The sequence below is a fragment of the Xyrauchen texanus genome, chromosome 34, assembly GCF_025860055.1.
Source record: "Xyrauchen texanus isolate HMW12.3.18 chromosome 34, RBS_HiC_50CHRs, whole genome shotgun sequence".
NCBI lineage: Eukaryota > Metazoa > Chordata > Actinopteri > Cypriniformes > Catostomidae > Xyrauchen > Xyrauchen texanus.
The window spans coordinates 18807811-18834313 of record NC_068309.1 but is presented as its reverse complement, the minus strand read 5'-3'; the positions used below and the strand labels follow the sequence as shown (position 1 = coordinate 18834313).

The 26503-nt window shown below is 45.2% G+C and overlaps 1 protein-coding gene across 2 annotated transcripts in view; it reads left to right on the top strand.

The window, feature by feature from the left end:
• The first annotated feature begins 2346 nt into the window (after positions 1-2346).
• Positions 2347-26503, top strand: part of LOC127627709 (ubiquitin carboxyl-terminal hydrolase 28-like) — a 33365-nt gene continuing 9208 nt past the window's right edge. The window contains exons 1-15 of one of the 2 annotated variants that reach the window (XM_052104215.1): positions 2347-2622; positions 3667-3741; positions 4093-4201; positions 18835-18922; positions 19049-19211; positions 21250-21336; positions 22188-22325; positions 22496-22566; positions 22916-22992; positions 23073-23221; positions 23345-23472; positions 23561-23656; positions 24413-24571; positions 24723-24937; positions 26337-26407. In XM_052104215.1, coding sequence (XP_051960175.1) covers positions 2575-2622; positions 3667-3741; positions 4093-4201; positions 18835-18922; positions 19049-19211; positions 21250-21336; positions 22188-22325; positions 22496-22566; positions 22916-22992; positions 23073-23221; positions 23345-23472; positions 23561-23656; positions 24413-24571; positions 24723-24937; positions 26337-26407 — 1674 coding nt within the window. In that variant the 5' untranslated portion in view covers positions 2347-2574. The remainder of the gene's footprint in view (positions 2623-3666; positions 3742-4092; positions 4202-18834; positions 18923-19048; positions 19212-21249; positions 21337-22187; positions 22326-22495; positions 22567-22915; positions 22993-23072; positions 23222-23344; positions 23473-23560; positions 23657-24412; positions 24572-24722; positions 24938-26336; positions 26408-26503) is intronic. The other variant, XM_052104214.1, reaches the window with a different exon arrangement.

Genomic DNA, 26503 nt, shown 5'->3' with positions numbered 1-26503 from the left:
CAAACCCTCTTAGGCTAGTCTTCACAATTTAATTATTTTTACTTAATTTTTACAGTGTACAAGCCCTTGGGTACATTGGACAAAGATCCATAATTTTAGTGGTAATAGAATGTAAAAATGCTAAAGTTAATAAAAATGTATTGGTTAATGGGTAGTTACCTTAACATATACAAGTATATGGTAAAGAATGATAATATATTTAACAAGACAACATGTAATTTTACAGTAAAATATTGTAAAAAATAAAATACAATACAAAATTTGATGCAAAAAGTATATTTTTAACGTATTATTGGGAAAATGTATTTAGACTTATCAAGTACTTTTTATGGTAAACTATTGTTAAAATGATGGTGAAAAACAATAATCGGCGTTCCCAGAAGTCACATTTCATTCTATATATATTTCTCCTTTTTTATATCAGTTCTGTACATTGTGGTGTCCTGTGTTATATTTTATGTTGTTTAGTTAATGTTTATTGTATTATTTTAGTGTCACATATTACCCTCATTGAGTTTGTGTGAGTAACTGTCCACTGTCTCCACATATGTATTAATTATTGCTCCTGGAAGGGTTGCTCTTGATGAACTTTAAAGGAATAGTTCTCCCAAAACTGAAAAATCTCATCATTTACTCACCCTCATGCCATCCCAGATGTGTATAACTTACCTTCTTCTACTGAACACAAACAAAGATTTTTAGAAGAAAAAAGCTCTGTTGGTCCTCACAGTGCAAGTGAATGTGTACCAAAATGTTAAAGCTCTAAAATGACAAAGGCAGCATAAAAGTAATCCATAAGACTCCAGTGGTTTAATCCATATCTTCAGAAGTGATATGATAAGTGTGGGTCCCTTTTTACTATCAGTCTCCACTTTCACTTTCACATTCTTCTTCTGTTTTTGGTGATTCAAATTATATCGCCACCTGGGCAACTTAAATAATGATCATGCCAACTTTTGTTGTTACTACGGTGATTAACAATACATTTCAAAGTGAAAAGCAGACTTTTATCATTCCAGAAGTTTAGTATATAAGTTTGGATCATTTAACATAGTAAACTGTAGTGAACATTAAAATATATGGGCATCAAATTGAAATCCCGAAAAGCCTGAAACATTGTTACCGTGTTTTTATGGTAAACATCTGGCAACCACAGCTGCCAAATATGTAACAGATTTTTTTTTTTTTACAGTGTAGCATACAACTGAGAAAATATACCAGCAGGTATGCGATTATAGGCTTACCTTATACAATATTGAAAAATATTTTGTGGCACCAAAAATTATTAAAATTTTTTGGTATCATTTCATATAATTTCTTGATGAAAAATTATAACTTCATCTATGTACCATTTTCAAATGTTGATACGCTATAACCATCATCCCGAAATGGCTATACAAATAAAAAAATTATTTCACTGTCTGATGCAGATCCTATGTAATTTTATGGATTTACAGATAGTATCTGGCATTTTGGCTGAAGGGTGACATTGGTGGGAAAAATCGTACTTTACAACTTCAGTTGTTGGGGGCACAAAAAGTTGGTATTATTTTAAGTTTAACTGACACAGGGTGAAACTGTCATCATTAACAGGTTCAGGGTTAATAAGATCACCGAACAGTAGCGGATCCTGTCATAGGCGATATAGGCAGGCACCTAGGGCGGCAATGCTCTGTGGGGTGGCACAACAGGGTACCTGATTGATTGTCCCTCCACAGAGCTCGCAATATCGCGATGGGAGAATGGCCCCACGAATTGTGCCACTCCGCCCCTGGCTCGCGATGGGTGAAAGGTGCCAAAAAATCATGCCACCCTTTCCAAAGCTGGCAAGATCGCGATGGGAGAAAGGTGCCCAGAATTGTTCCACTCCGCCCCTGGCTCGCAATGGGTGAAAGATGCTCCAGATCGTGCCGCCCCGAGTTCGCAAGATCACGATGGGAGAAAGGTGCCCCAAATCATGCCACCCCACACAGAGCTCGCAAGATCGGGATGGGGGAAAGGTGCCCTGAGTCGTTCCAGACAGGGTATTCAGCCTAAAAGTCTCTAACTGGTTAGGATTATAGATGTCCATAATGCATTCTTACAATCTGAACAAACATAAGATAAAAATAATATAGTATAGGTACACCATGACGCAGGATCAACTCAGCGGTCTTGAGAAAATAAGAATCAACCATGTTATTGCTGGGCAGATTTGACAATGTCATTGATCATTTTGCATCAATAAAAACTAGGAGGGGAGGGTTAAATTTGAAATTAGGAGTGATGTGTAATAGCACAAGCAGTAATATGTAAGATAGGGGTAGCAGTTGGGAAGTTAAGGGGGCGCCACTTCGGATCTCGCCTAGGGCACTAAGACCAAGTAAGCCAAAACCGCCACTGACACCGAGAACGCGTCTTCTTTTGACGTTTATTGACTGTTTACCAAGCGCGCACGCGGCGGTCCCAGCGCGCGCTTGAGAGAGCGCGTGTCCTCGCGCAGCGCATGTGTGGGTGTGTGTGGCACATGGAGGAATAGGTCTCACTCTGGAATCAGGGCGAAGGAATCTGGAGAAATAGGGGGAAAGCGCTGCCATGAGAGTTGAACAGAATTTTGAGCATGGGGAAAAGTCTGCCAACTCGGTGAGCGAAGTGTGTTTTTGAAGAAAGTGCATTTTAAACACGTATACATTTCTGATACGACGTGTATTTATCACATGACAGCTGTCACCGACTTGTTGAGTGTTGGGAGTTGTGTTAAAATGTGCTTTAATGAACAGGCTTTTCAGATGTTGTGTTCTGACTCAGTCTAGAAAAACTGTAGGCTAATATTTACACAACAATCTGTTATAAAAGTTGTAGTCTGTGTATATTTAAATTATGATAACTTTCTTTGAACATTGTGATTTTGTGATAACATATTTCTTGTCCTCTGAATGAAATATCAGAGTTATTGTTTAATTTTGTATGCTTGTGTCACTCAAGCTCCGCTGAGCACCATGATAAACAGGCGTTATCTAGAGGGCCCAAAATAGAGCTTTAAACGTGCGCTCACAGGCCTCGAGCTCACCATATATGTCTTCTGCTCCCAGCATAGGGTGTCTGGCGGCCTCTACGTCCATGCCGACATTCCCACCTGCTATCACAGTTGCTTTATATAGTTCATCAGGCTCCTGCATTTCTCATTTAGGCCACAGACTTTTTAAATGTTTACATGCCACCTATGCCAACGACTAGAGCCTATTTTCAGACGCACTGTAGTTAAACAGATGTCAAGTCAAATCTGAAACAGTGAAGGAGATATAGGTTTCATGTGTGTTGGGCCTTCCCTTCTGTATATGTAGTATATTGACATTTTCTTTGCAAAAAATGTTGATCTAACCAGCTCCTTTACTCCAGCCCATGCAAGTATGACACCTGAGTCAGAGATTACAAATAGTGGGTGTTAAATCCAAGTGCAAATTGTGTCTCATATCAAATTCTCACCTCATATTCAAATTCTTATCAAGAACTCATCAGATCACACCTGCTCTTTTTTTTCTGTAGCGGATCTAGTTATTGAGGGGTTAATTGCTCAAGTGGATCTTGTTATCACAAACAGAAGTATTCTCAATATACTGATGGGGATTTTTTTCCCCCTTTTTGCTCAATAAAAATTACCAACAGGATGTTTGCTTATCTTTTCAGAGTCAAATGCTGCTTAACCAGCTCAAAGAGATCACTGGCATTCAGGATCTACACATTCTCCAGAGCACCCTGAATGTATGTTCACTATAGCAGCACTCATCCATGTATTTATAACATAAGAAACAGATGTAATAACACTGACATGGCTATATATAGAACATAAGCCAGACAAATGTTTGTAAATATGTAAATCATACCATTAGCGAAGTGTTCGCTTACATTCAGCAATGAGGGTTGGGTTACCTAGATATGATACAAAAACACATCATGTGTGTCAGGGACACTCAAGCAAAGCATTTTACTTACAACATTTTTATATACTTTTTGGACTGGCCCAAATCCATCATACAAGAGTGATCTCATATTCTTTTGTTATATATTTCAGTAGTGATGAATAGTTGCATTAACGCTGTTTTCTTTGTCCAGGCAAGCCAAGGTGACATCAGCCATGCCATCGGGCTACTGACCACGCAGGCCCCAGAGGAGGAGAACATGCCCAAAGAGCCCACTAAAGTCAACTATGAGAGACAGAACGGTGGGCTGATTCTTACATTTTAACATTTTTTATACTTGTTCTGCCCAGTGTTGAACATTTGGTTACAACCTTGGGGAAGACAGAAGAAGCAAACTATCTATATAAAATGATTTTCACGTCATTACGTTTTCTCTCTAAAATCAGATTTCTTACCTGTGTGTCAAAAATATTTTTAAAGGCATAATATATCCAAAAATGAAAATTCTATTATAATTTTCTCACCCTCATGTTGTTCCAAACCTGTATGAATTTATTTCTTCTGTGGAACACAAAAGGAGATGTTATACTGTAAAAAGAGGTAACATGCAATTGTTAAAAAAGCTATTTCTACTTAACTAATCCTTAAAATTACAATTTGTTGGTGTAACCTAATGTATTTAATATGATTTATTGATGTTATATAATATTTCTGTGTTAATTTAGATGTTAACATATGAATAGGGCTGGGTATTGATACAGATTTCCCAATTCGATTCCGATATCGATTCATATGTTACCTTTGTTACAATGTTCATTTAGCTTACATATGATAGAAATTCTCTCTCAGCTAATGCTCTTAATTATAAAGGAACCTTCTGTGCAACCCTTCTAGGTACAATTAGAAAATATAAATTTTACCAATTATATTTTATCTCTGGTTTTTCATCAAATTGGTCACATTTTTAGCTTTTGAAAAATGTAAAAATTTAGTCTATTCCATCAGTTAATGTATTGAAATGGCATATACTAGATTATGTTGCATATATATATATATATATATATATATATATATATATATATATATATATATTTTTATTGTTTACTTGCATAATTTGTACTTTTTACAAGAAAATTGTAGTTTCAGAATTAGTGTTTGTGTGTGTGGTTGCCAGATTTTTATAGGTGAAATCTCCCAATTAGATCTTGACACTTGTACAGTTTGGAAATATTCTGCAAGGGAGACACTTTAGTCACCCAATCTGGCAACCATGAGCATGCAAGCTCTCTCTCTCCACACCAGAAGACGCTGGTTTTGTGAAAACACTGGCAAACAAGTATGTTGGAGTTTAGCGATGACTTGCCCTTCCTAGTGTTCACATGAAACTTACACCATTGAAGGTAATGAAAGTTTTCAAAAGTTTTGCACACTTTCAAAAATGGCCAAGAGAACAGTTAAAAAAATATATATTTTGTCTTTCTTTAAAAAGAAGATAACAGAAGGTAAGCTATGACGATGTATGAAGTACATGGTTTTAATGGAACAATTTTTTTTCAGTATTTCACCCATAAAAAGCTTTTTGTGTGTGAAACTTTTTTAAACCTCTGTTTGAGCATCCTTCATAGAAACAGCCCAAACTTCCGACGTTGTGTCGAATGTAGTGACACAAAGTGTCTTTCTTGAGAGCCTCGCATACCTCTGAACTTGAGAAAAGGCCAATGAGAAATTGGCAGATAGAATTTGCATGTTCCGCCCCCCGGACATACGGGTATAAAGGGAAGCGTGTGTGCGTCTGTCAGTCAGATTTTTTCTTCGGAGCCGAGTGGTTGTGCAGCATCAGGCTGAGTCTCACTACTGTTCCACTCACCTCTACAAGCAGAGCATTGCTGTTGGATCTACAGCTCATCACCAGCTGCTTTCTCCCTCTCTGCACGCTGTGCAGTCTACGCCCCTGGGCGCTTCGACAGCGCTTCCCTTTAAAGATTTCCTCTTAAAAGAGTTTTGTTTTCGCTAAGAGCGTTTACAAAAAGAGCAATACACAATCAAGCGTTGAACGTCCTTTTCAGGACACGTTTTTTTAAAGATGCCCTTCGGCCTCTGTGTAGTTCCTGGATGCGGTCAATGCCTCCAAGACTGACGGTCATAGACGCTGCCTCGTGTGCCTGGGTAGTGATCACACTGAGGCAGCGTTTGTGGATGGTTCATGTACTCACTGCAAGAACATGACTATGGAAGCATTTCAGCCATGCCCCTCCCCGGTATCTTTCTTCCCGGAAGTTCATTACGAGCTGACGAGGTCGCGGAGGGCACCTTTTACTGCCTGGAACCGACCCCTTCACACGTCCGCTCTCACTACCCTTGACGGTGGGGCAGCCCACAGGTACACGGAGGTCCCCCAGGTGGACAGAGCGGTTACGATCCACCTGTGCCCCGAGAACGCCGCCACCTGGCGGGATCGCCCGGTACTCCTCTCCAAGGCGTGTAGGATGACGTTGTCGCTGAATTCAAAAGCCTACAGCGCCACCGGACAGGCCGCCTCCGCACTGCATGCCATGGCTCTCCTGCAGGTCCACCAAGGCACTCAAAGAACTGCATCTGGATAGTTTTGACCCCAATGTGCTGCAGGAACTGTGCTCTGCCTCTGACCTCGCTCTCAGAGCCACGAAGGTCACAGCGCGGGCACTCGGGCAGGCGATGGCCACCCTCGTGGTCCAGGAATGCCACCTCTGGCTGAACATGGTTGAAATGCACGACGTTGACAATGCACACTTTCTCAATGCCCCGTCTCCCAGCTTGGAATCTTCGGCGACACCGTGGACGACTTCGCCAGCAGTTTTCGGTGGTGAAAAGGCAGACGGAGGCTATCTCTCACATCATGCCGCGGCACCACCCCAGCGCACCCCGCGCTCTGTCTGAGAGAGTCTGTCTGTCTGTCACTGACGCATACATCCACGTCTCCATCTTGCCTCGACACCTACCCTTCCTATGGTTCGTGTTCGACGGCCAGGCATGTCAATACAAGGTCCTCCCCTTCTGCCTGTCCCTGTCACCTCGCATCTTCGCAAAGTTCACAGAGGTAGCCTTTGCCCCGCTACGGGAAGTGGGCATCCTCATACTCCACTACCTCGATGACTGGCTCATTCTGGCTCACTCTTGAGAGTTACTATGCGCACACAGGGACCAGGTGTTCTGGCACCTCAGCTGTCTAGGGCTTCAGGTCAACTGGGAAAAGAGCAAGCTCGTCCCAGTTCAGAGCATATCTTTTTATCGGCATGGAGTTAGTCTCAATGACAGCACACCTCACGAACGAGTGCGCGCAGTGCTCAGGTGCCTCGCTCTCTTCAAGCCCAGTACAGCGATTCCTCTAAAACAATTCCAGAGGCTCCGGGGCATATGGCATCCACGGTAACAGTCGCACCACTCAGGTTGATGCATATGAGGCCGCTTCATACTCAAGTCCCGAGATGGGCATGGCGCCACGGCACATACAGACTTTCAACCCTTGGACATTCCTCTGATTTCTGCGGACTGGAGTCCCCCTACAGCAGGTGTCCAGACATATCGTGGTCACCACAGATGCCTCTCATCTGGGTTGGGGTGCCGTGTGCAACAGGCACACAGCCGCTGGCTCCTGGACAGGGCCCCGGCTGCATTGGCACATCTAATGCCTAGAGTTGCTGGCTGTATTCCTTGCCCTGCGGAGGTTTTTCTCGCTGATCCAGGGCAAGCACGTCTTGATCCGTTCAGACAGCACCGCGATGGTAGCATACATAAATCTCCAAAGCGGCGTATGCTCTTGTCATATGTCACAACTCGCCCACCATCTCCTCCTTTGGAGTCAGCAGCGACTGCACGACACTCATATCCCCGGCAAACTCAATACGACAGCGGACGCGCTGTCATGACAGGTTTCGCCCAGTGGAGAGCGGAGGCTCCACCCCCAGGTGGTCCAGCTGATTTGGGACATTTGAGTTAGGCATGGCACAGGTAGACCTCTTTGCCTCCCAAGACAATTCCCACTGCCCACTCTGATACTCCCTGACCGAGGCCCCTCTCGGGACCGACACGCTGGCACACAGCTGGCCCCGGGGGCTGTGCAAGTACGCATTTCCCCCAGTGAGCCTTCTTGCACTGGTGCTGTGCAAGGTCAGGGGGGACGAGGAACAAGTCAGTTAGTGGATCCTTACTGGCCCACTCGGACTTGGTTCTCGGATCTCACACTCCTCAAGACTGCACCTCCCTGGCAAATTCACCTGAGGAAGGACCTTCTTTACCAGGGATGGGGCACCCTCTGGCATCTGCGCCCAGACTTCTGGAACCTCCATGTCTGGCCCCTGGATGGGACGTGGAAGATCTGAGTGACCTACCACCTGCGGTCGTAGACACGATCAACCAAGCCAGAGCTCCCCCTACCAGGCAACTTTACGCCCTAAAGTGGCACTTGTTCGCAAATTGGTGTTCTTCCTGGTCTGAAGACCAGCAGAGATGCGCAGTTCGGTCAGTGCTTTCTTTCCTGCAAGAGAGGTTGGAGGGGATGCTGTCCCCCTCCACCTTGAAGGCGTACATAGCCGCTATCACGGTCCACCATGACAAAGAACCTGAACCCTCCCTGGCCAAGCCTGTTCCTCTCCTGGGATCTCTCAGTGGTCCTCTTGGGCCTTTAGAGACCCCCCTTCGAGCCGCTTGACTCAGTTGAGCTAAAGGCCCTCTCCTTGTAGACAGACCTCCTGATAGCGCTCGCTTCCAAAAAGAGGGTTGGGACCTGCAAGCGTACTCTGTCAGCGACACTTGCCTGAGTTCGGTCCGCAGATACTCAAGTCATCTTAAGACCACAATCGGGCCATGTGCCCAAGCTTCCTACGACCCCCTTCAGGTCATGAACCTGCAAGCGCTGCCCCGGGAGGAGGAAGACCCAGCCTTTTCGTTGCTGTGTCCGGTACGTGCTTTGCATATCTACTTGGACCGCATGCAGAGCTTGTTCTGAGCAGCTCTTTGTCTGCTTTGGCGGATGGCAAGGGAATGTCGTCTCCAAACATAGATTAGCTCACTGGGTTGTTGACACCATCTCTCTGGCCTCCAGATCCAGGCCATGCCCGCCCACTTGCGGGTTCCAGCACACTTAACGAGAAGTGTGGCATCTTTGTGGGCACTGGCCAATGGCACCTCCCTAGCAGACATCTGCAGAGCAGCGGGCTGGGCAACATCCAACACCTTTGCGAGATTCTACAATATCAGGGTTGATTCAGTCTCGTCCCGTGTTTTGTCAGGTCTGAGCCTGTAGAACTCGGTAATATGGAACAGCCGACCGGGTGTTCCGCTTGCACCTAGCGCCCTTCACTAAGTTGATCCAGTGCGCTTTTTCTCCCAGGTTAGCCACTAAGCTCTCGCTTCCTGGATGTTCATCCTCCCTAGCCTTCTGGCCTGTGAATTCAGCGGAGGAATTTACGAGCTGCAAGTGCTCTGGACTGTGGGTAGGGCTCCACAGGCCTAATTCCCTCTTCAGGCAACTCCCTGTGATGTATTTTCCATGCTGCAGCCCCCCTGTCGGCGGAACCTCGTCTCCATTGTGCAGTCTCTCTGCCCCCGGTTGCTGTGTTTGTAGAGCTCCTCCCTCATCAGGTAGGACCTACCACTGTGCCACTCCCACGTGTGGCTTGACAACCCATGTGGTGTATTGGCCACATCACCTCCCCCTAGTCTGGGCAGGGTGTGGTCTCTTCAGGGTCTTTTCCCCCTGAAAGAATAGGATCGAGAAAGATCGCCTTCCCCGACGCATTTCATAGCATCAAGACAGCTGGCTGACTTGTTCCCATGATGGTCATGGTTACTGTTGTAACCTCCGTTCCCTGATGGAGGGAATGAGGCGTTGTGTCTCCTTTGCCACGACACTAGACCTACCACTGTGGTATTGGCCGTAACCTTATTCTCGGCTCCTCAGTGTAAAAACCTGACTGACAGACATACACCTGCTTCCCTTTACACTACATTTGACACAACGTCTCGTTCCCTCCATCAGGGAACTGAGGTTATAACAGTAACCATGACATTTTTGGAGTAGAATAAATGCATGTCTGTGACTGTTACGATTGTGTGAGGGAAGCAGGACAAGGCAGACAGGGGTGTGGATCCAAATGCGGCTTTTATTGCTGATAACATAAAATAAACAAACACTGGAACAAAAGAAACGTCCATAATGGGAAAAACTAAACTAAAACACTGATGAACATAGGTTGGAGAACATCCACGAAGGGCAGGGATAACATGAACGGGTTAACAAGCAGGGAACACGAAGAGCAGGGTAACCTCCAACGAGCAGGGAACAACAGGCAGAGAACATAAAGAGCAGGGTAACCTCGGACGGACTGACAGATAGCTGGGTAACCACGAATGAGTAGACAGAATGGCAGGGAACACGAACAGAGAGCATCTTACCAGACATCAGAGACACGGAACGTTAACGTACGACAGCGGGAAGGGAAAACAGCGGGGTTTAAATAACGAGACGCGGTAATGACAAAATGACAGACAGGTGCGGACAATAACACGCAGACAGGGCCGGAAGCGACGGGAAGAAGGGAAGTGTAGTTTTCACAGAGACAGTGAAACACGGGCGGACAACAAGGAAGACATGACAGGGAGCGTGAATGGTAAAACAGAAAACACGGGCGGACAACAAGGGAGCGTGACATGGAAAGTGACTAGTGGCGGGTGAAACGGAAAACACGGGGCAGACGACACGAAACACGGTGCAGACGACCCGAGACATGGTGCAGACGACCCGAGACATGGTGCAGGTGAGCGAGGTCGTGACATAATCCCCCCTCAAAAGGACCGGATTCCAGACGGTCTTAAGAAACAGAAAAGGAAAAATAGCAGGGATAAACAAATGTTCAAGGAGAGAGGGGCTAGAAAAGGGGAAAAACAGACAGACCAAAGGGGGCACAAGGGACACAGAGATAGACCAAGGGGGCACCAGGGACACGGAGACAGACCACGGGGGCACAAGGGGAAATTAGGCAGTCCAAGGAGGCAAAAGGGGAAATGAGACAGTCCACGGGGGCACAAAGGGCAGACAGGCAGACCAGGGAGGCCGAGAGGGCAGGTAAGCAGTCTCTGGGGGTGTGTGCAGGGAACCGGGTCAGGTGGCCCGGGGGACGTCCACCGGGTAGGGACAGGTTTAGGAGGCCTGGGAGATGGCCTTAGAGCAGGGGCCTGTTCAGGGGGCCTGGGAGGTGGCCACAGGACAGAGGCCGGTTTAGATGGCTTGGGAGCTGGCCACTTTGCAAGGGCCGGTTCAGGGGACCTGGGAGGTGGCCACAGGACATGGACAGTTCGAGGAGGCCTGGGAGGCGGCCACAAGACAGGGACAGGTCCAGGGGGCCTGGGAGGTGGCCACAAGACAGGGACAGGTCCAGGGGGCCTGGGAGGTGGCCACAAGACAGGGACAGGTCCAGGGGGCCTGGGAGGTGGCCACAAGACAGGGACAGGTCCAGGGGGCCCGGGAGACGGCCTCAGGACAGGGACAGGTCCCGGGGGCGAAGCTGCGAGGGGCTCTGGAGACGAAGCTGAGGGAGGCTCTGAAGGCTCAGGAGGCGGAGCTGAGGGAGGCTCTGAAGGCTCAGGAGGCGGAGCTGAGGGAGGTTCTGGGGCCTCAGGAGGTGGAGCTGAGGGAGGCTCTGGGGCCTCAGGAGGTGGAGCCGTGAGAGGCTCAGGAGGCAGAGCCGTGGGAGGCTCAGGAGGCAGAGCCGTGGGAGGCTCCGGAAACGGAGCCGTGGGAGGCTCAGGAGGTGGAGCCGTGGGAGGCTCAGGAGGCGGAGCCGAGGAAGGTGGCGCCGTAGGAGGCTCTAGAGGCGGAGGCCTGGAAGGCTCTGGAGGTGGAGCCGAGGGGGCTCAGGAGGTGGAGCCGAGGGAGGCTCAGGAGGTGGGGCCGAGGGAGGTGGCGCCGTAGGGGCCTTTAGGGGCGGAGCCATAGGAGGCTCAGGAGGCAGAGCCATGGGAGGCTCAGGAGGCAGAGCCGTGGGAGGCTCAGGAGGCAGAGCCGTGGGAGGCTCAGGAGGCAGAGCCGAGGAAGGTGGCGCCGTAGGGGCCTTTAGGGAAGGAGCCGTAGGAGGCTCGGGAGGCGGAGCCCTGGAAGGCTCGGGAAGCTTTCGGGAAAAAACTAAACTAACACACTGATGAACATAGGTTGGAGAACATCCACGAAGGGCAGGGATAACATGAACGGGTTAACGAGCAGGGAACACGAAAAGCAGGGTAACCTCCAACGAGCAGGGAACAACAGGCAGAGAACATAAAGAGCAGGGTAACCTCGGACGGACTGACAGATAGCTGGGTAACCACGAATGAGTAGACAGAATGGCAGGGAACACGAACAGAGAGCATCTTACCAGACATCAGAGAAACGGAACGTTAACGTACGACAACAGGAAGGGAAAACAGCGGGGTTTAAATAACGAGACACGGTAATGACAAAATGACAGACAGGTGCGGACAATAACACGCAGACAGGGCCGGAAGCGACGGGAAGAAGGGAAGTGTAGTTTTCACAGAGACAGTGAAACACGGGCGGACAACAAGGAAGACATGACGGGAGCGTGAACGGTAAAACAGAAAACACGGGCGAACAACAAGGGAGCGTGACATGGAAAGTGACTAGTGGCGGGTGAAACGGAAAACACGGGGCAGACGACACGAAACGAATCGGTTACCTAACGTAACCTCGGTTCTCTCTAGATGAGGGAACGAGTATTGCGTAAGCTAGCTTACGCTACGAGAAAGATTCATCTTTTCTGAGATATTGAAGCCAAAAAATTAGCCTTAATTTTGTATCCATTGTCAACGCAGTGCAGCAGCTGCATACCTTGAGCGGGCTAGCTAGCGAGCTCATTGGTTGCTCTGCGGCAACTGCTGCAGCCTATAGACGAACTTGAGTGAACTCACGTCCAATGACAGGCGCCCGCGCCGTCACTGTATCAAAGCCCGCCAGAATGGCCGTGGCTAGAGTGCATATAAGCGTAAGTTCGTAGGCTGGAACCTTGGTTTTCATTGAATGAAGCGAAAATCGCTCGTGGCGCGAGCACGGCCGGCTACGCAATACTCGTTCCCTCATCTAGAGAGAACCGAGGTTATGTTAGGTAACCGATTCGTTCTCTTACGAGAGAACCTCTCGTATTGCGTAAGCTAGCTTACGCTACGGGAACCCATTGTCAACGCCGTGCGCGCCAAGCATCCACTGCATGAGCCCCGGGGGTGGGGGGACCCGGGGGAGCCCTTGTGAGTGGGGGAATAATATTTGGCCGGCAAGAGTGCGGGCCAGTGTGTGTGTAATACATAAGCACATAGTGGGAAGGGAAAGACAGCGCGGCGGTGCCGGTCTGTGTGGAATGTGTCCCATCAGTGCAGCTCACCAGGGGAGCTGTAGCGTATTAAACCGCTAGTAGTTTTGCCTGCAGGGCGGGCACTTCCAGATTGTAAAATCTGACAAAGGTGGAGGGGGAAGCCCAGCCCGCTGCCACACATATGTCGTGAATGGAAATCCCGCTGGACCATGCCCACGAGGAGGCCATGGCTCTAGTGGAGTGAGCCCTAATGCCTAACGGGCATGGTAGGTCTTTTGACGCCGTACGCGGCAGCAATAGCGTCCACTATCCATCTAGACAGTGTCTGTTTCGAGGCGGCGAAACCTTTGGTGCGCCCTCCGAACGAAACGAAAAGCTGCTCAGAGCGTCTGAAAGAGGCGGAGCTCGCAGTATACAATCTCAGTGCTCTGACTGGGCAAAGGAGATTGGCGTCGCGTTCGCTATCGGATGCTGGCAGCGCCGATAGGGAAATTATTTGTGCTCTGAAAGGAGTACCGATCACCTTGGGGACATAGCCGTGTCTAGGCTTTAAAATGACCTTGGAGTCACTTGGTCCAAACTCAAGACACGCAGCGCTGACAGACAGCATGTGAAGGTCTCCCACACGTTTAACTGATGACAGGGCAGTTAGAAAAACGGTTTTGAGTGAAAGGTATTTCAAATCCACGGATTGAAGCGGTTCGAAAGGGGGGGCTTTCATAGCTTCGAGAACTACGGAAAGATCCCAGATAGGAACCGATAGGGGGCGCGGGGGGTTCATCCTTCTAGCTCCCCTGAGGAAGCGGATGACCAGCTCGTTTTTTCCCAGTGACTAACCGTGCAAGGGTTCCGCGAACGCCGCGACGGCCACCACGTACATTTTGAGCGTGGATGGGGATCTGCCCTTATCCAGCAGCTCTTGTAAAAACACGAGCAGCGACGACGCCCCACATGTCCGTGGGTCCAGGTCTCTGTCGGTGCACCATTTTGAAAACACAGACCATTTGGACGCATAGAGTCTTCTCGTGGAAGCGGCTCTAGCGTGTATGATAGTGTTTATTACTCCTTCTGGCAAAGCGACGGGTAGTCGTTGATCACCCACGCGTGCAGCGCCCAGCGCTCTGGGTGGGGATGTCAGATCGTGCCGCGAGCTTGATAGAGGAGATCTGCTCTCACTGGAATGGGCCACGTAAGCTCCGGGAACCATGTCTGATTCTCCCAGCGCGGGGCTATGAGGAGCACCGAGTGACGCGTTTCCCTGATCCTCTGCATTACCTGTGGCAATAGCGAGACGGGAGGGAAGGCGTAAAGCGGGCGGTTGGGCCAGTCCTGGGCCAGCGCGTCCTCGCTTTTCGAGAAAAATACTGGGCAGTGAGAGTTCTCTTCTGACGCAAAGAGGTCTATCTCTGCTCTGCCGAATATGCTCCATAACTTCTGGACTGTTTGAGCGTGCAGGGACCATTCCCCTGGGGAAATATTGTCTCTGGACAGTCTGTCTGGGCCGTCGTTCAGGTGGCCTGGCACGTGCTTCGCCCTCATTGAGTGCAGGTGGCACTGGGACCAACTCAGTATGCGTTTTGTCAGATGGAAGAGGTTCCTGGATCTGACACCGCCCTGACGGTTTAGATAGGATACCACAGATCTGTTGTTCGAACGGACCAGGACGTGGTGACCCTGAATGACCGGGAGGAAGCGCACGAGCGCGTACTCGACCGCTATCATTTCCAGACAATTTATGTGAAGGAGCTTTTCCTGAACTGACCATAGGCCAAAAACCAGAGAGCCCTCGCAGACCCGTGTTGGACGCGTCTGTCGAGATGACTTTTCGGCGAGATACAGCTCCCATCGTCACTCCCCGCTGATACCATTCGGCCACTGCCCAGGGCTGCAGAGCTGAGATACAGGTCTGAGTCACTCTGATCGGCTGGGGCCCGTGGCCCAAGCCCGGCGAGACGCGCGGGTGTTTAGCCAATGCTGAAGCGGGCACATGCACAGTAAACCCAGCTGAAGTACTGCTGCGGCTGAGGCCATGTAACCTAGCATTCTCTGAAATTTTTTCAGAGGCGTGAGGCTGTTCATCTGAAAGGACGCAGCTAGTCGCTGAATACGGCGCGCGTGCTGTTTAGATAAGCGAGCCGTCATCGCCATGGAGTCTAGTTCTATTCCAAGGAAGGAAATTGCCTGACTGGGCTGTAGTGAGCTCTTGGTCCAATTGACTGCAAGACCCAAACTGTTCAGATGACTGAGGAGAACTGTCCTGTGAGACAGAAGCTCCGTATGTGACTGTGCCAAAATCAGACAATCGTCCAAATAGTTCAGAATTCGCAAGCCCTGACTCCGCAGGGGTGCGAGCGCCGCATCCATGCACTTAGTGAAAGTACGGGGTGCTAAAGACAGGCCGAACGGAAGGACGGTGTATTGATAAACCTGGCCGTCGAAGGTGAATCTCAAGAATGGCCTGTGACGGGGATTTATCTGAATCTGAAAGTAGGCATCTTTCAGATCGAGAGAAATAAACCAGTCCCCCTGGCGCACATGCGCGAGGAGTTTCCTGATTGTAAGCATTTTGAACGGTCTTTTTGCGAGCACCTTGTTCAAAAGAGATCTAATATTGGTCTGAGGCCGCCGTCTTTCTTGGGGACAAGAAAATAACGGCTGTAAAACCCCGACTCGCTCAGAGAAGGTGGCACTCTCTCTATGGCCCTTTTGCACAGAAGGTTTGCTATTTCTGAACGAAGCATGCAGGCTGCTTCCGTGTTCACAGTAATTTCGAGCACGCTTTGAAGCGGGAGGGCGGCGATCGAACTGTAGCAAATAGCCCTGTTTTATTGTGCTTAACACCCATTTGGATATCCCTGGGATAGCTTTCCACGCTTTGAAGCATAATGCTAGAGGGGAATGGCCAAGTCGCCCTGATTGCCGCACACAGCGAGCTGAACAGAATGTGTGAGCCGCTTACTGTGCTTATGCATGACTGCTCGCAGACAGCAGGGACAGGCTGTTCTGTGAGTGACTTCCGATTGAGGTGAATGGGGAAAGAGTCACATCTGTGAAGTGATGCGCGAGCATAGTCACGGGCATGGGACTTACATACAGAGAGGTGTTTGCTGGCCTTGTGACAGAGCGGGCAGAGAAGGGGCGCGCGCACGGATTCGTGGGTGCGTTTATTGACTCTAACACTCGAGCTGGCTGTGCCCGCTTTATGTAAGTGGGCTCTGATAGGGACACGGGAAGTGTAATGCTTGTGTGTAGGGGTGAACACTGGATTGTGGGCACATTTTCTACACATAAGGCATGTTTGCTTTTTACAAGATTTCTTTGGGTCGCCGTGAAAACGGCATTTGAGTGCAGGCAAACGGGCAGTATCACCGGCTTGTTGGCTGCTGAATCCACCACTGCAGTAGCCTGAGAGAAGGGGACTGACAGGGGGCGAAGCTTTGACGGTGGTCCGGCCGCGGCAGGACTGAGCCGTCGTTTCCTCAACAAAGCTAGGAGGACTTCGGTTGCTCAGGTTTCAGCGCAATCTTAGGCCGAGGCCCGTGGGGGGGCGGCTGTCTGAGCGCGTTCTAGGGCGGCTGCCCTGTCGACGCTGAGAAGTCTGGCTTTGCTGAGCTGGGCGCTGTGAAGAGGCTCGTGCAGGAGGCTGGTCACGTGGGCGGCCTGCAGAGGAGCTAGCGCGACGAGGCAGGAAGAGATTCATGGCTTGGGTGGCTTTCTGGATTTCCGAGAAACGGTCAACAATGCCACTCACCGCGGAACCGAAGAGACCGGACGGAGAGAGCGGCGCGTTGAGGAACGTGGAGCGTTCAGCTTCTCCCATGTCTTATGTCTTTCCGATGTCGACCCTCGCAGAGGTCGCAACCGCCGACAGCGAGGGCGAGCTCTGCATGTGCCAGTCCCAGGCAGAGAGCGCAGATGAGGTGGCGGTCTCCGGCGCTGAGAGGGGCGCGGCATGAGGCGCAGGTGGTGCGAGGCATCTTTAAAAAGACGCTCGCTGCTCTTTTTGTGAAGTTCGCTGAGGAACTAGCTTGCTCTAAAAAGGATACGTCGCCGGATGGCGTAGCTCGCAGGATGGCTGAAGGTGGCGAAGACGGCCGGCTTCTTCGAGCGCTGTCCAAGCTTGCTAGATGCCCCTCGAACGGCGACACGGCTTCTGCAGTTCAGAGATGCGAAGAGCTTCGCTGAATAGATGAAAATCAGGGTTCCAGCCTACGAACTTACGCTTAATATGCACTCTAGCCATGCCCATTCTGGCGGGCTTTGATACAGTGACGGGGCGGCGCCTGTCATTGGACGCGAGTTCACTCAAGTTCGTCTATAGGCTGCAGCAGTTGCCGCAGAGCAACCAATGAGCTCGCTAACTAGCCCGCTCAAGGTATGCAGCTGCTGCACTGCGTTGACAATGGATACAAAATTAAGGATAATTTTTTGGCTTCAATATCTCAGAAAAGATTAATCTTTCCCGTAGCGTAAGCTAGCTTACGCAATACGAGAGAACCTCTCGTAAGAGGACACGGTGCAGACAACACGAGACACGGTGCAGGTGAGCGAGGTCGTGACAGTGACAATGGATGAGCGATCTAGAAAAAAATATTTTTCATGATCATGACGTGGATTTTTTTAACAGAATTAATCATATAATACAATAACAGAGGGTAACATTCATATTATGGCCATGTGTCCTTAAGGTCAATGAAGTGATGCTCATTTTTGTCCAGATCTATTTAAAAAATGCAATTCACACACGACATTTACTTGAAAACATCTCTTCTATGATATATATTTCCAGTTTCTGAGTTTATAGTCATATTGATATTTTGGGCTTAAAGTAAAAAAGTAATGTGGTGTCCAGAGACAGTGAAAGTAAAATTCCTGAAAGAAGAAATGTTGGCATGACTAGTGCAGAATAATCTGTAAAAAAATTATTCATATTTTAAAACACTATTGTCCACCAAATCAAAGTCATTGGGTGAAACTGACATTGTAGCCATTTTGTTGTTTATGTTGACCATAAAAATCATAAAACAGAGCGAACACCTTTAGACCATCAAGACTGAGCATGAAGTTTAAAAAACATCTGATGTTTATTTTACATTTGAAAGGAAAGGCACATTTTTTTGTGCCTTTCATTTTTTGACTCACATTTTTTTAAAGTCATGTGGTGGAACCCTGAAAAAAGCTCTTGATATTCTTGATTCTAAAATTAATAATATCTATAAAAAATAAAAGTTTACCTTGAAAAATGTGTTTGAAAACTTTTAGGAAATTAATGATTAAGTTGTTTATACTCTCGTATTTTCAAGGTGCAATGAAAGTATTATAATACCTTTTACTTGATGGTCACAGCACATGACAATTTTTTTTGTATGAAATGCTGTAAAGTTTTTAAAAAATGTATGAAACCAAATTGAACACAAAGTTAAAAGTTGTCTAATTTTAACACCTTGGACATCCTTATATGTCAATGGCCCATAAGAATTAGATGATGACAGAATTTTCATTTTGTGTGACCTATCCATCTACAATACTGTATATGATTTATGCATATGTTGTTGTTTTATTCATCCTCATGCAACTGGTAATTGACATGTCCTCAGGTCCTGCTAAAGACGATCTGCAGACTGCCATTGAGCTCAGTCTACAGGAGTCACAGCAGGTCGAAGCAGAGAGGATAGAGTTCCACAGGTTAATTCCCAATACTACAGTGCTTTGGTGGAAATTAAGGAATGCACCTTACACACAATCTATTATCTGGCAGAAATGATCAGACTCCGGTTTAGACTTCATGGCCCACTGCTGTTCTTTCTCTAGGGCTCTCGATGTTAGTGCTGAAGAGAACACGGCTTGCATGAAGAGGAAGAGGTGTGAGGGGTCTGGAGAGAGCTGCAGCCCTACTGACTGGATTCGACAAGAGGACTGGCCAGTGGGCATCCGGAATGTGGGAAATACCTGTTGGTTCAGTGCTGTCATTCAGGTGAGTGCGCTGCTTAAATATCCCATTAAATCAATTGACATGTGCAGTTTTCTGTCCTGTGTTGACATATTTCTTATTGAAACTGGAAGATTGGGCTGGGCAAATTTTTTTTTATTTTATTTTATTTTAAAAAGCCAAAAATAATAGTTAAGTCACTGCCATGATCCATTATCTGCTACTTGCTTCTCGGTTGCAGAGGGAGAGACATTCTCATACTTGAGAGCATTTGATTGGACAAATATCTGTGTAGTGCAGCATGAGTCATCAATATTCTTGGTACAATCTCTCAAAAGAAAAAGACTGTAAATTTAAAATGCTTATATCTGCTTGACGTGATTTTTTAGGATATAGATGCTACTTTTGAATTCAAGTGGATCTGTAATTGTAAATGTAGCCTTGTAAGTCAGTAAAATAAGGTAGTGAGGCAGAGAAGACCCTTCATTATGTTCCGCTTATTCGTACATGTATATAAGCTTCATTTTTGGGACCAATTTTCTCAAGGCTTATAAATTGTGTTGTTAAAGCTAATTGCAGCATGTTAGGCTGATTAATATTATAGCAGCTGAACAGATTCTATACAAATAAAACAAAGGACTGCTGAATAGACTGCTTAAAGTGTTCACATCTACCCTGTTACAATGTAATCTGGCCATATTGTGCAAATTATATTAGCGGTGTTGCTAATGACTAGAGAATAGAGAAGATCAGGTGAAGCTTCTGTTTTTTATTCCTGAATGCAGAAGCGTCTCAGTGCTCTAATTTTATTATGGCCATTCCAGCCTGAATTTAGCAAGGCTTCTCAGATGTCTGTGGTGAAATGTAAGCCTTCATCGATATTGATAGATGTCTGAGCTAATTAAATAGAGCATTGTTTTGATGATAGCCTAAGAAGTCCACTGTACAACCTGATGTTGAAATGAGTTTAGCTTATAGATAAGTAGTAACGAAAGCATCTTTGGTAATGTTTAATGCAGTTTACTTTAATGTGCCTTGCGGCTAAATGTAAGATGATGTCATCTAAAAAGATAAAACGTATCCCTTTTATTTGTGTCCATGAAATATAGAGATATAGTCTGAATACTTGTTCAAAAAAAGAAATTTGTTGCACAGTCCATAGAGGTAGAATTTTAAATACTATTATCTTTTTATATATTTTATTCTGACAGTCAAGGCATAAATGCTTGTTATTTATATTTGTAGAACAAAGAAAAACAAGTGTCAGATTTGTTAGTGGTATCAGATTTCATTAATAGTCATAAATCAAAACGTACATTTTTGCACTTTGAAATGCTGCATGGATTTTTACCTGCTTGATCTAATCTAATCTATTAATTGAATCTAGTGTGTGTTTAAATCAGTTATATACTCTCTTGCAATTTTGCACTAGCCAATCAGTTTAAAATGTTTTAAATGGAGTGGTGGTGGTGGCGAAGTGGCTAAAGCACAGGGCTGTTAATCAGAAGGTCATTGGTTCGAACCACCATTGTGCCCTTGAGCAAGGCACTTAACTCCAGGTTGTTCCGGGGGGATTGTCCCTGTAATAATTGCACTGTAAGTCGCTTTGGATAAAAGCATCTGCCAAATGCGTAAATGTTAAAAGTAATGTATAAAGTAAAGCTGGTGTTTCAAACTTTGATATCATACTCATTTTATATGGATTTTATAAAAAAATTGCTGTCTAGAGGTGTCAAGTTGTCACTGAAGTCACTTTTCTGTTTACACATTAATTTGAAAAATAATTCTCATTAGATTAGATTATTCAACTTTATTGTCATGACAGTGAGTACGGAGTCTATAAAATACTATAGGTATCTAACCAGAAGTGCATGACTATCCAGAAACATGGTATAAATCATGAGATGTGGTTCAGAATAGTAAAATGTAATATACTGCATATACTGTATTCAGGTCAGGAGCTTCAGTTAATGTTAACATCAACCATCAGAATGGGGAACAATGCGTTCGTTACATAATTAATGACACAAATACATTTACTGCAATTAATAATTTAAGAGAATCTTTTTCCTCTTGTTTTTAGTCACTGTTCCACCTGCCAGTCTTCCGTCGACTGGTGCTGAACTACTGCCTGTCTGAGCAAGTGCTGGAGAATTGCAAGAGTCATTCAGTGAGTAATCTGCCAGATGAGCACTAGTGTCAGTTAATCTTAAAGTAGTATGATATAGACATGAAATTTAGTTTAAAGGTGCAGTATGTAAGATTCAGAAACCCTTGTTATTAATGACACATGTGGCTGTTAAGTGACCTGCAGCCAGCTACCTGTTGATCGTGCACACACTCCATAGGGACGCAAGCGAGCGTGCATCGACCAAAATAATGACGTAACGTACAAAGAGGCTGAACGTGATCCACCGGCATCATGCTGACAGATGAGGTAGCATAATTAAAATTAAACAGTTATGATTGTTTTACTACAAACTTTGAAACTAAACTAAAACTACTTATCAGCTAACATAGCATACTGATACACACATACAGCTACATACTACCGAACTTTATGGCTTACTCAGAATTTATGTAGGAGTTGATGTTGTGCTGGGAGCCGGGCATTTGCTGGATTCCATCTCTTCAGATAATGTTTCCTAGTGTTGCAGTTTGTGGTCGCTGTTGAATAGTGGAAGAGAAGCACTGAGGCAAGGCTCTTGGGAGCGTGCATAAACGTCACATCCTTTGGATTTTCCCGGCAAAAGTGACCCAATCCCTTTGCATGAAAATCAATCTACAGGCTATAATAGGCAAACTAGGAAGTTCGGGAAGGGCTAATTTTTTAAGTTGCGTTACAAGACGTTGACACATTGGCAAAGAAAAAGGTGAATATTACGTGAAAATTATTACATATTGCATCTTTAATAAAGATATAATTGCTTCTGTCTTTTAAGACACCTTCATTAGAATATTCCTCAGCATTACGAGCAAATCTTCATATATTTCCCTTTGTTTATTGGATTTCTGTTGCAGGAGAAAAGAAACATTGCCTTCATGCAGGAGTTGCGGTGTCTGTTTGCTCTTATGGTGGGTTCAAACCGTAGGTTTGTAGATCCCTCTGCAGCAGTCAAGCTTCTCAGGGATGCATTTAGAACCAGTGAAGCACAACAGGTAAATCATTTAACTGATATAATATACAGCTGTCCTAAATATTTGCAAATGGTGCACTAAATAAATTTATCTTCAATGTTCTGCATTCACAGCAGTTTAGAAAGCTGCCAAGGAGCTTCTGCTAAATAGGCACTATGTTGTAAATGTTTATTTATGTTTGGTTATTCTAGGATGTCAGTGAGTTCACGCACAAGTTGCTTGACTGGTTAGAGGATGCTTTCCAACTGGCTGCTAATGGAACGTAAGATTATAAATGATAGCTTTATTTTAATACAGTAATCATAAATTAACTGTAATCTTTGTAAAGATTCAATAATAATTCTGTTATTGTTTTTCAGTTAAATGTGTTATGTGTTGTGCTTTATGCATTTATGTCATATAGGTTTTTACATTATACATTTATACATATATTTTACATTATAGCCTTAAAAAATATATCCTTATTGCTGAGCATGTGTAATCGCTGAATTAATAAATGTTAATATGTGTAGCATTTGTTGTATAATCATGAATTTATCTTTGATTGCTAATGTATTTGCCAAATTAAATTTTAGTCCCAAAAAATTTAACATGTCAGCTGTTATTTTCAGTAACCCAGGTGATAAACAAAACAACCCAATGGTGCAGCTGTTTTATGGAACATTTTTGGCCGAGAGACTTCATGAAGGTGAAGGAATGCCATTTGTTCTGTTTTGATTATTCTGTGCTTGTGAAACCCATTGCTAACAGTTGTTTAATTGTGTGCAGGAAAGATTGTTTCCAACATTGAGCAGTTTGGACAATACCCTCTCCAAGTAAATGGCTTCAATAACTTAGATGAATGTTTGGAGGGTGCTATGGTTGAAGGAGAGATTGAGTCCCTTCATTCAGATCAGACAATTTCCTCCGGTCAGGAGGTTAGTTTTTCTTATTGCTAACATACAGTATATCATTACATATTTAATCAGATAATGATATGAAGTACACACCTGTTGCTTTTATGAATTCAAGTGGACCATGTGATTTTACATTGTCTGCAGAGGTGGTTCTCCAAGCTGCCACCAGTATTGACCTTTGAGCTGTCCAGATTTGAGTTTAATCAGTCTTTAGGGCGACCAGAAAAAATACACAAAAAACTGGAGTTCCCCCAAGTGATCTATATGGACAGGTTAGAGGTCTACTTGGTCATTGGCCTCAGTGTGCTTATTGTGTTTATACAGCTTTCGAAATGCCTATTCACTGTTCTTTGTGTGCAGATACCTTCACAAAAATGTTGAACAGACCCATGGTAGAAGAGGAGATGTCAAGAGACTCAAGGACCAGTTAACTGGTCTACAGCAGAAACTTGAGGAGTATGATCAAAAACTAAATGCATGCTATATTAAGTCATCCTATTCATAGATAATATATGTAGGTATTCATTTGTAAAGAGTGCTTCTAGCAAACATCCATTTTGCCGTAAAAGATCAACATATTGACACCATCTAAAAAGTACATCCTTTCACGGATGATGGATATGTATTAAACACATTTAATGCATTTACCTAAATTTACATTCATAATTTCATGCTGCTCTGTGTGATCTCTGAAACTGGTCGGAACAATAACAGCACACACACACACAAAACAGTAACTGAGTTACAGTGTGTCTCAATCAGCTCCTGAGCTCCCTATGTCATGAATCAGTATATCGTGAACATGAATTCGGGCACTGGCATGGGTGTTTATCCACTGAACATTGGGACACTTGACTCAACTACCTGCCACATGACTATGAGGTTGCGATTTTAAGCGCAGCTGGTATTAATCAGCAGCATTGCTGTAGGATATAAATTATATGAATGTGCATTTTCAGTGTAGATATTGAAACGTGCAGTAGCAAATTACTTATATTGGTCTCATCTGGATTTAATGTACAAAAAATTTACATTTAAGATACTGTCAATACATTCATATTGTATGTTTCATTGTCCATCCAAGCATATAAAAATATATATTTAATTTGTATATACTAATACTTATATGAATATGAATATACTGACTATATCCAGGTTAACTCTGCAACCACACTTTGAATATTGTTCCTTCCTTGTTTTTCCACTCTAAAGTTATAAAAACTATGGCTCGGGGCCAGCAAAATACCCTCTGGCAGACATGTTGCAGTATATGCTGGAGTTTGCCACCACAAAGCCCATGAGTGTATCACCTGCCACCCCAATACCTACGAACCCTACCGTAAACACAGAACCCAGCTCAAGTGACACCAGGCAAGGCCCAACAACAAACACGCTCTCCTGCGTTTCATGATTCCCTAAGCTGCGTGAGAGAGAGCTATAAAATTTAAGTTTTTGTCCTCGTTGTTTGTTTACTCCTCCGTATTTGTCTCCCTCTCTAACGATGTTTAATTTTTTGCTGTAGTCAAACAGAACCAGATGATGCTGTCTCATCAAATGGTTTTGGCTGCCTGCAGACCACTACACAGAGAACTCCCATACACAAACCTTTTACTCAGTGCAGATCCCCTATGGAGTTGCCACTGCAACCAGCCCCCCACAGTGTGACTGAGGAGGAGCTGTACTTCGTCAGGGGCTGCCTACAGCGCTGGAGAGCAGAGGTTGAGAACACCATAACCGGTAGATGCTTCATGTTGGTTGTTTCTCTCTCTCTGAAAAACCACAATTGTCAGGATCTCTCTACATATGCTGCATAGGAGTGAATGTTTTTCCACAAACTTGAATAATTTTTTTTTTTATATACAGTATATGCTCAAAACCCAAAACTTAGTGAGCAACCTGTGGAGACAACATTTTAAGGCATCATAGGCATGGTCCAAACGCAATGGCTATTTTTTAAATTGCATCTCCTGTACTGAGCAATTATTTATGTGCTGCACTGAGTTGCTTCCGATGGACTGAAGAGCATTCCAAATCTGTCACTTATGTGTTTCCATGACGGTTAGCATGCTGCCTTTGAACAGTGTTTCCCAACCACTGTGCCGTGGCACACTAGTGTGCCGTGAAAGATTGTGCCCTGGAATACACAAAATAAATAAATAATATAATTTCAGGGATCCAAACTCCTCACCTTTCGGAGAAATTCACCGTTTTGAAACCATAATCAGTCAATTTTGTGATTGTGAAGCGCAACGACTGATGAGCAAAAGTGACTGATCTTTATACACGTTAAGGGTCTTTCACATGACTCACGTCAGTGCAGCAGAATACATTGAAGTCTATGAAGTGATGTCACTTTACACCAGTGTTTTGAGTTGTCGATCGAGTTCTGTTCAGTTCATTTTTTTATGTGTTTTGTTCATATTTTAATCGTATTTGTTTTTTTAAATATTGCGTGTTTTTAGTCATCATTTGTCGTGTTTTAGTGGCCTCCGATCCGTGTGGTGTCTCTGTTGTTCATCTTTTCTCTTTATGAATAAATAAATAAATGCAGAATCTCCTTTATGCTCGTCTTGTAAGTTCATGATTACACATTTTAATGTGAACAAAAATAAAAGTTATTAAATGTCTTATTATCATTAAAATATGAAAATTAAAATTACGTGTAATAATAGATTATGACGGCATTTTTATGACCCTGTCCGTCAAAATGACGAATGATGAGAAAGTCTAACGCAAGCACTGTATGTGACTTGTTGTTTTTTTTGTTTTTTTACATAGCCTAATTTCAAACATTACAAGTAAACACACTACTAAGACAGAGACAAGTTCTATAAAAGGAAAAATATTGACGATGGTTAGCCTATGTGGGATGGTGTGCCGTAGAATTTTTCAGTCGTAAATAGTGTGCCGTGGCAGAAAAAAGGTTGGGAAACACTGCCTTAGAAGGCAACTATGTACTGTAGGCAGTGGGCACTGAAGCAGCTCACTAAGTTTTGGAACAGAGTTATAATGTGTATTTAATGTTTCTTCTGAAGGCCATAGTTATTTACAAGCAGTTATCCTAATGCGTCTGTGACTGTATCAGGATCCTGCCTCAGGCACAGCATATTGATCTGTGTTCTCTCCCTGTGTGCAGAACTGAAAGCCAGCATTGACAAGGTCAGCCAGGCCCTGGAGGGTATGTACTCAGATAACAGTCTGTGCCAGGTAAAGTCTATATCCTGAAAACTCGTTGGTACTTTTATATTGACTGTAACCTTTCAAGATATTTGCATTATTCGTCTATGTACCATGCGTACTCAT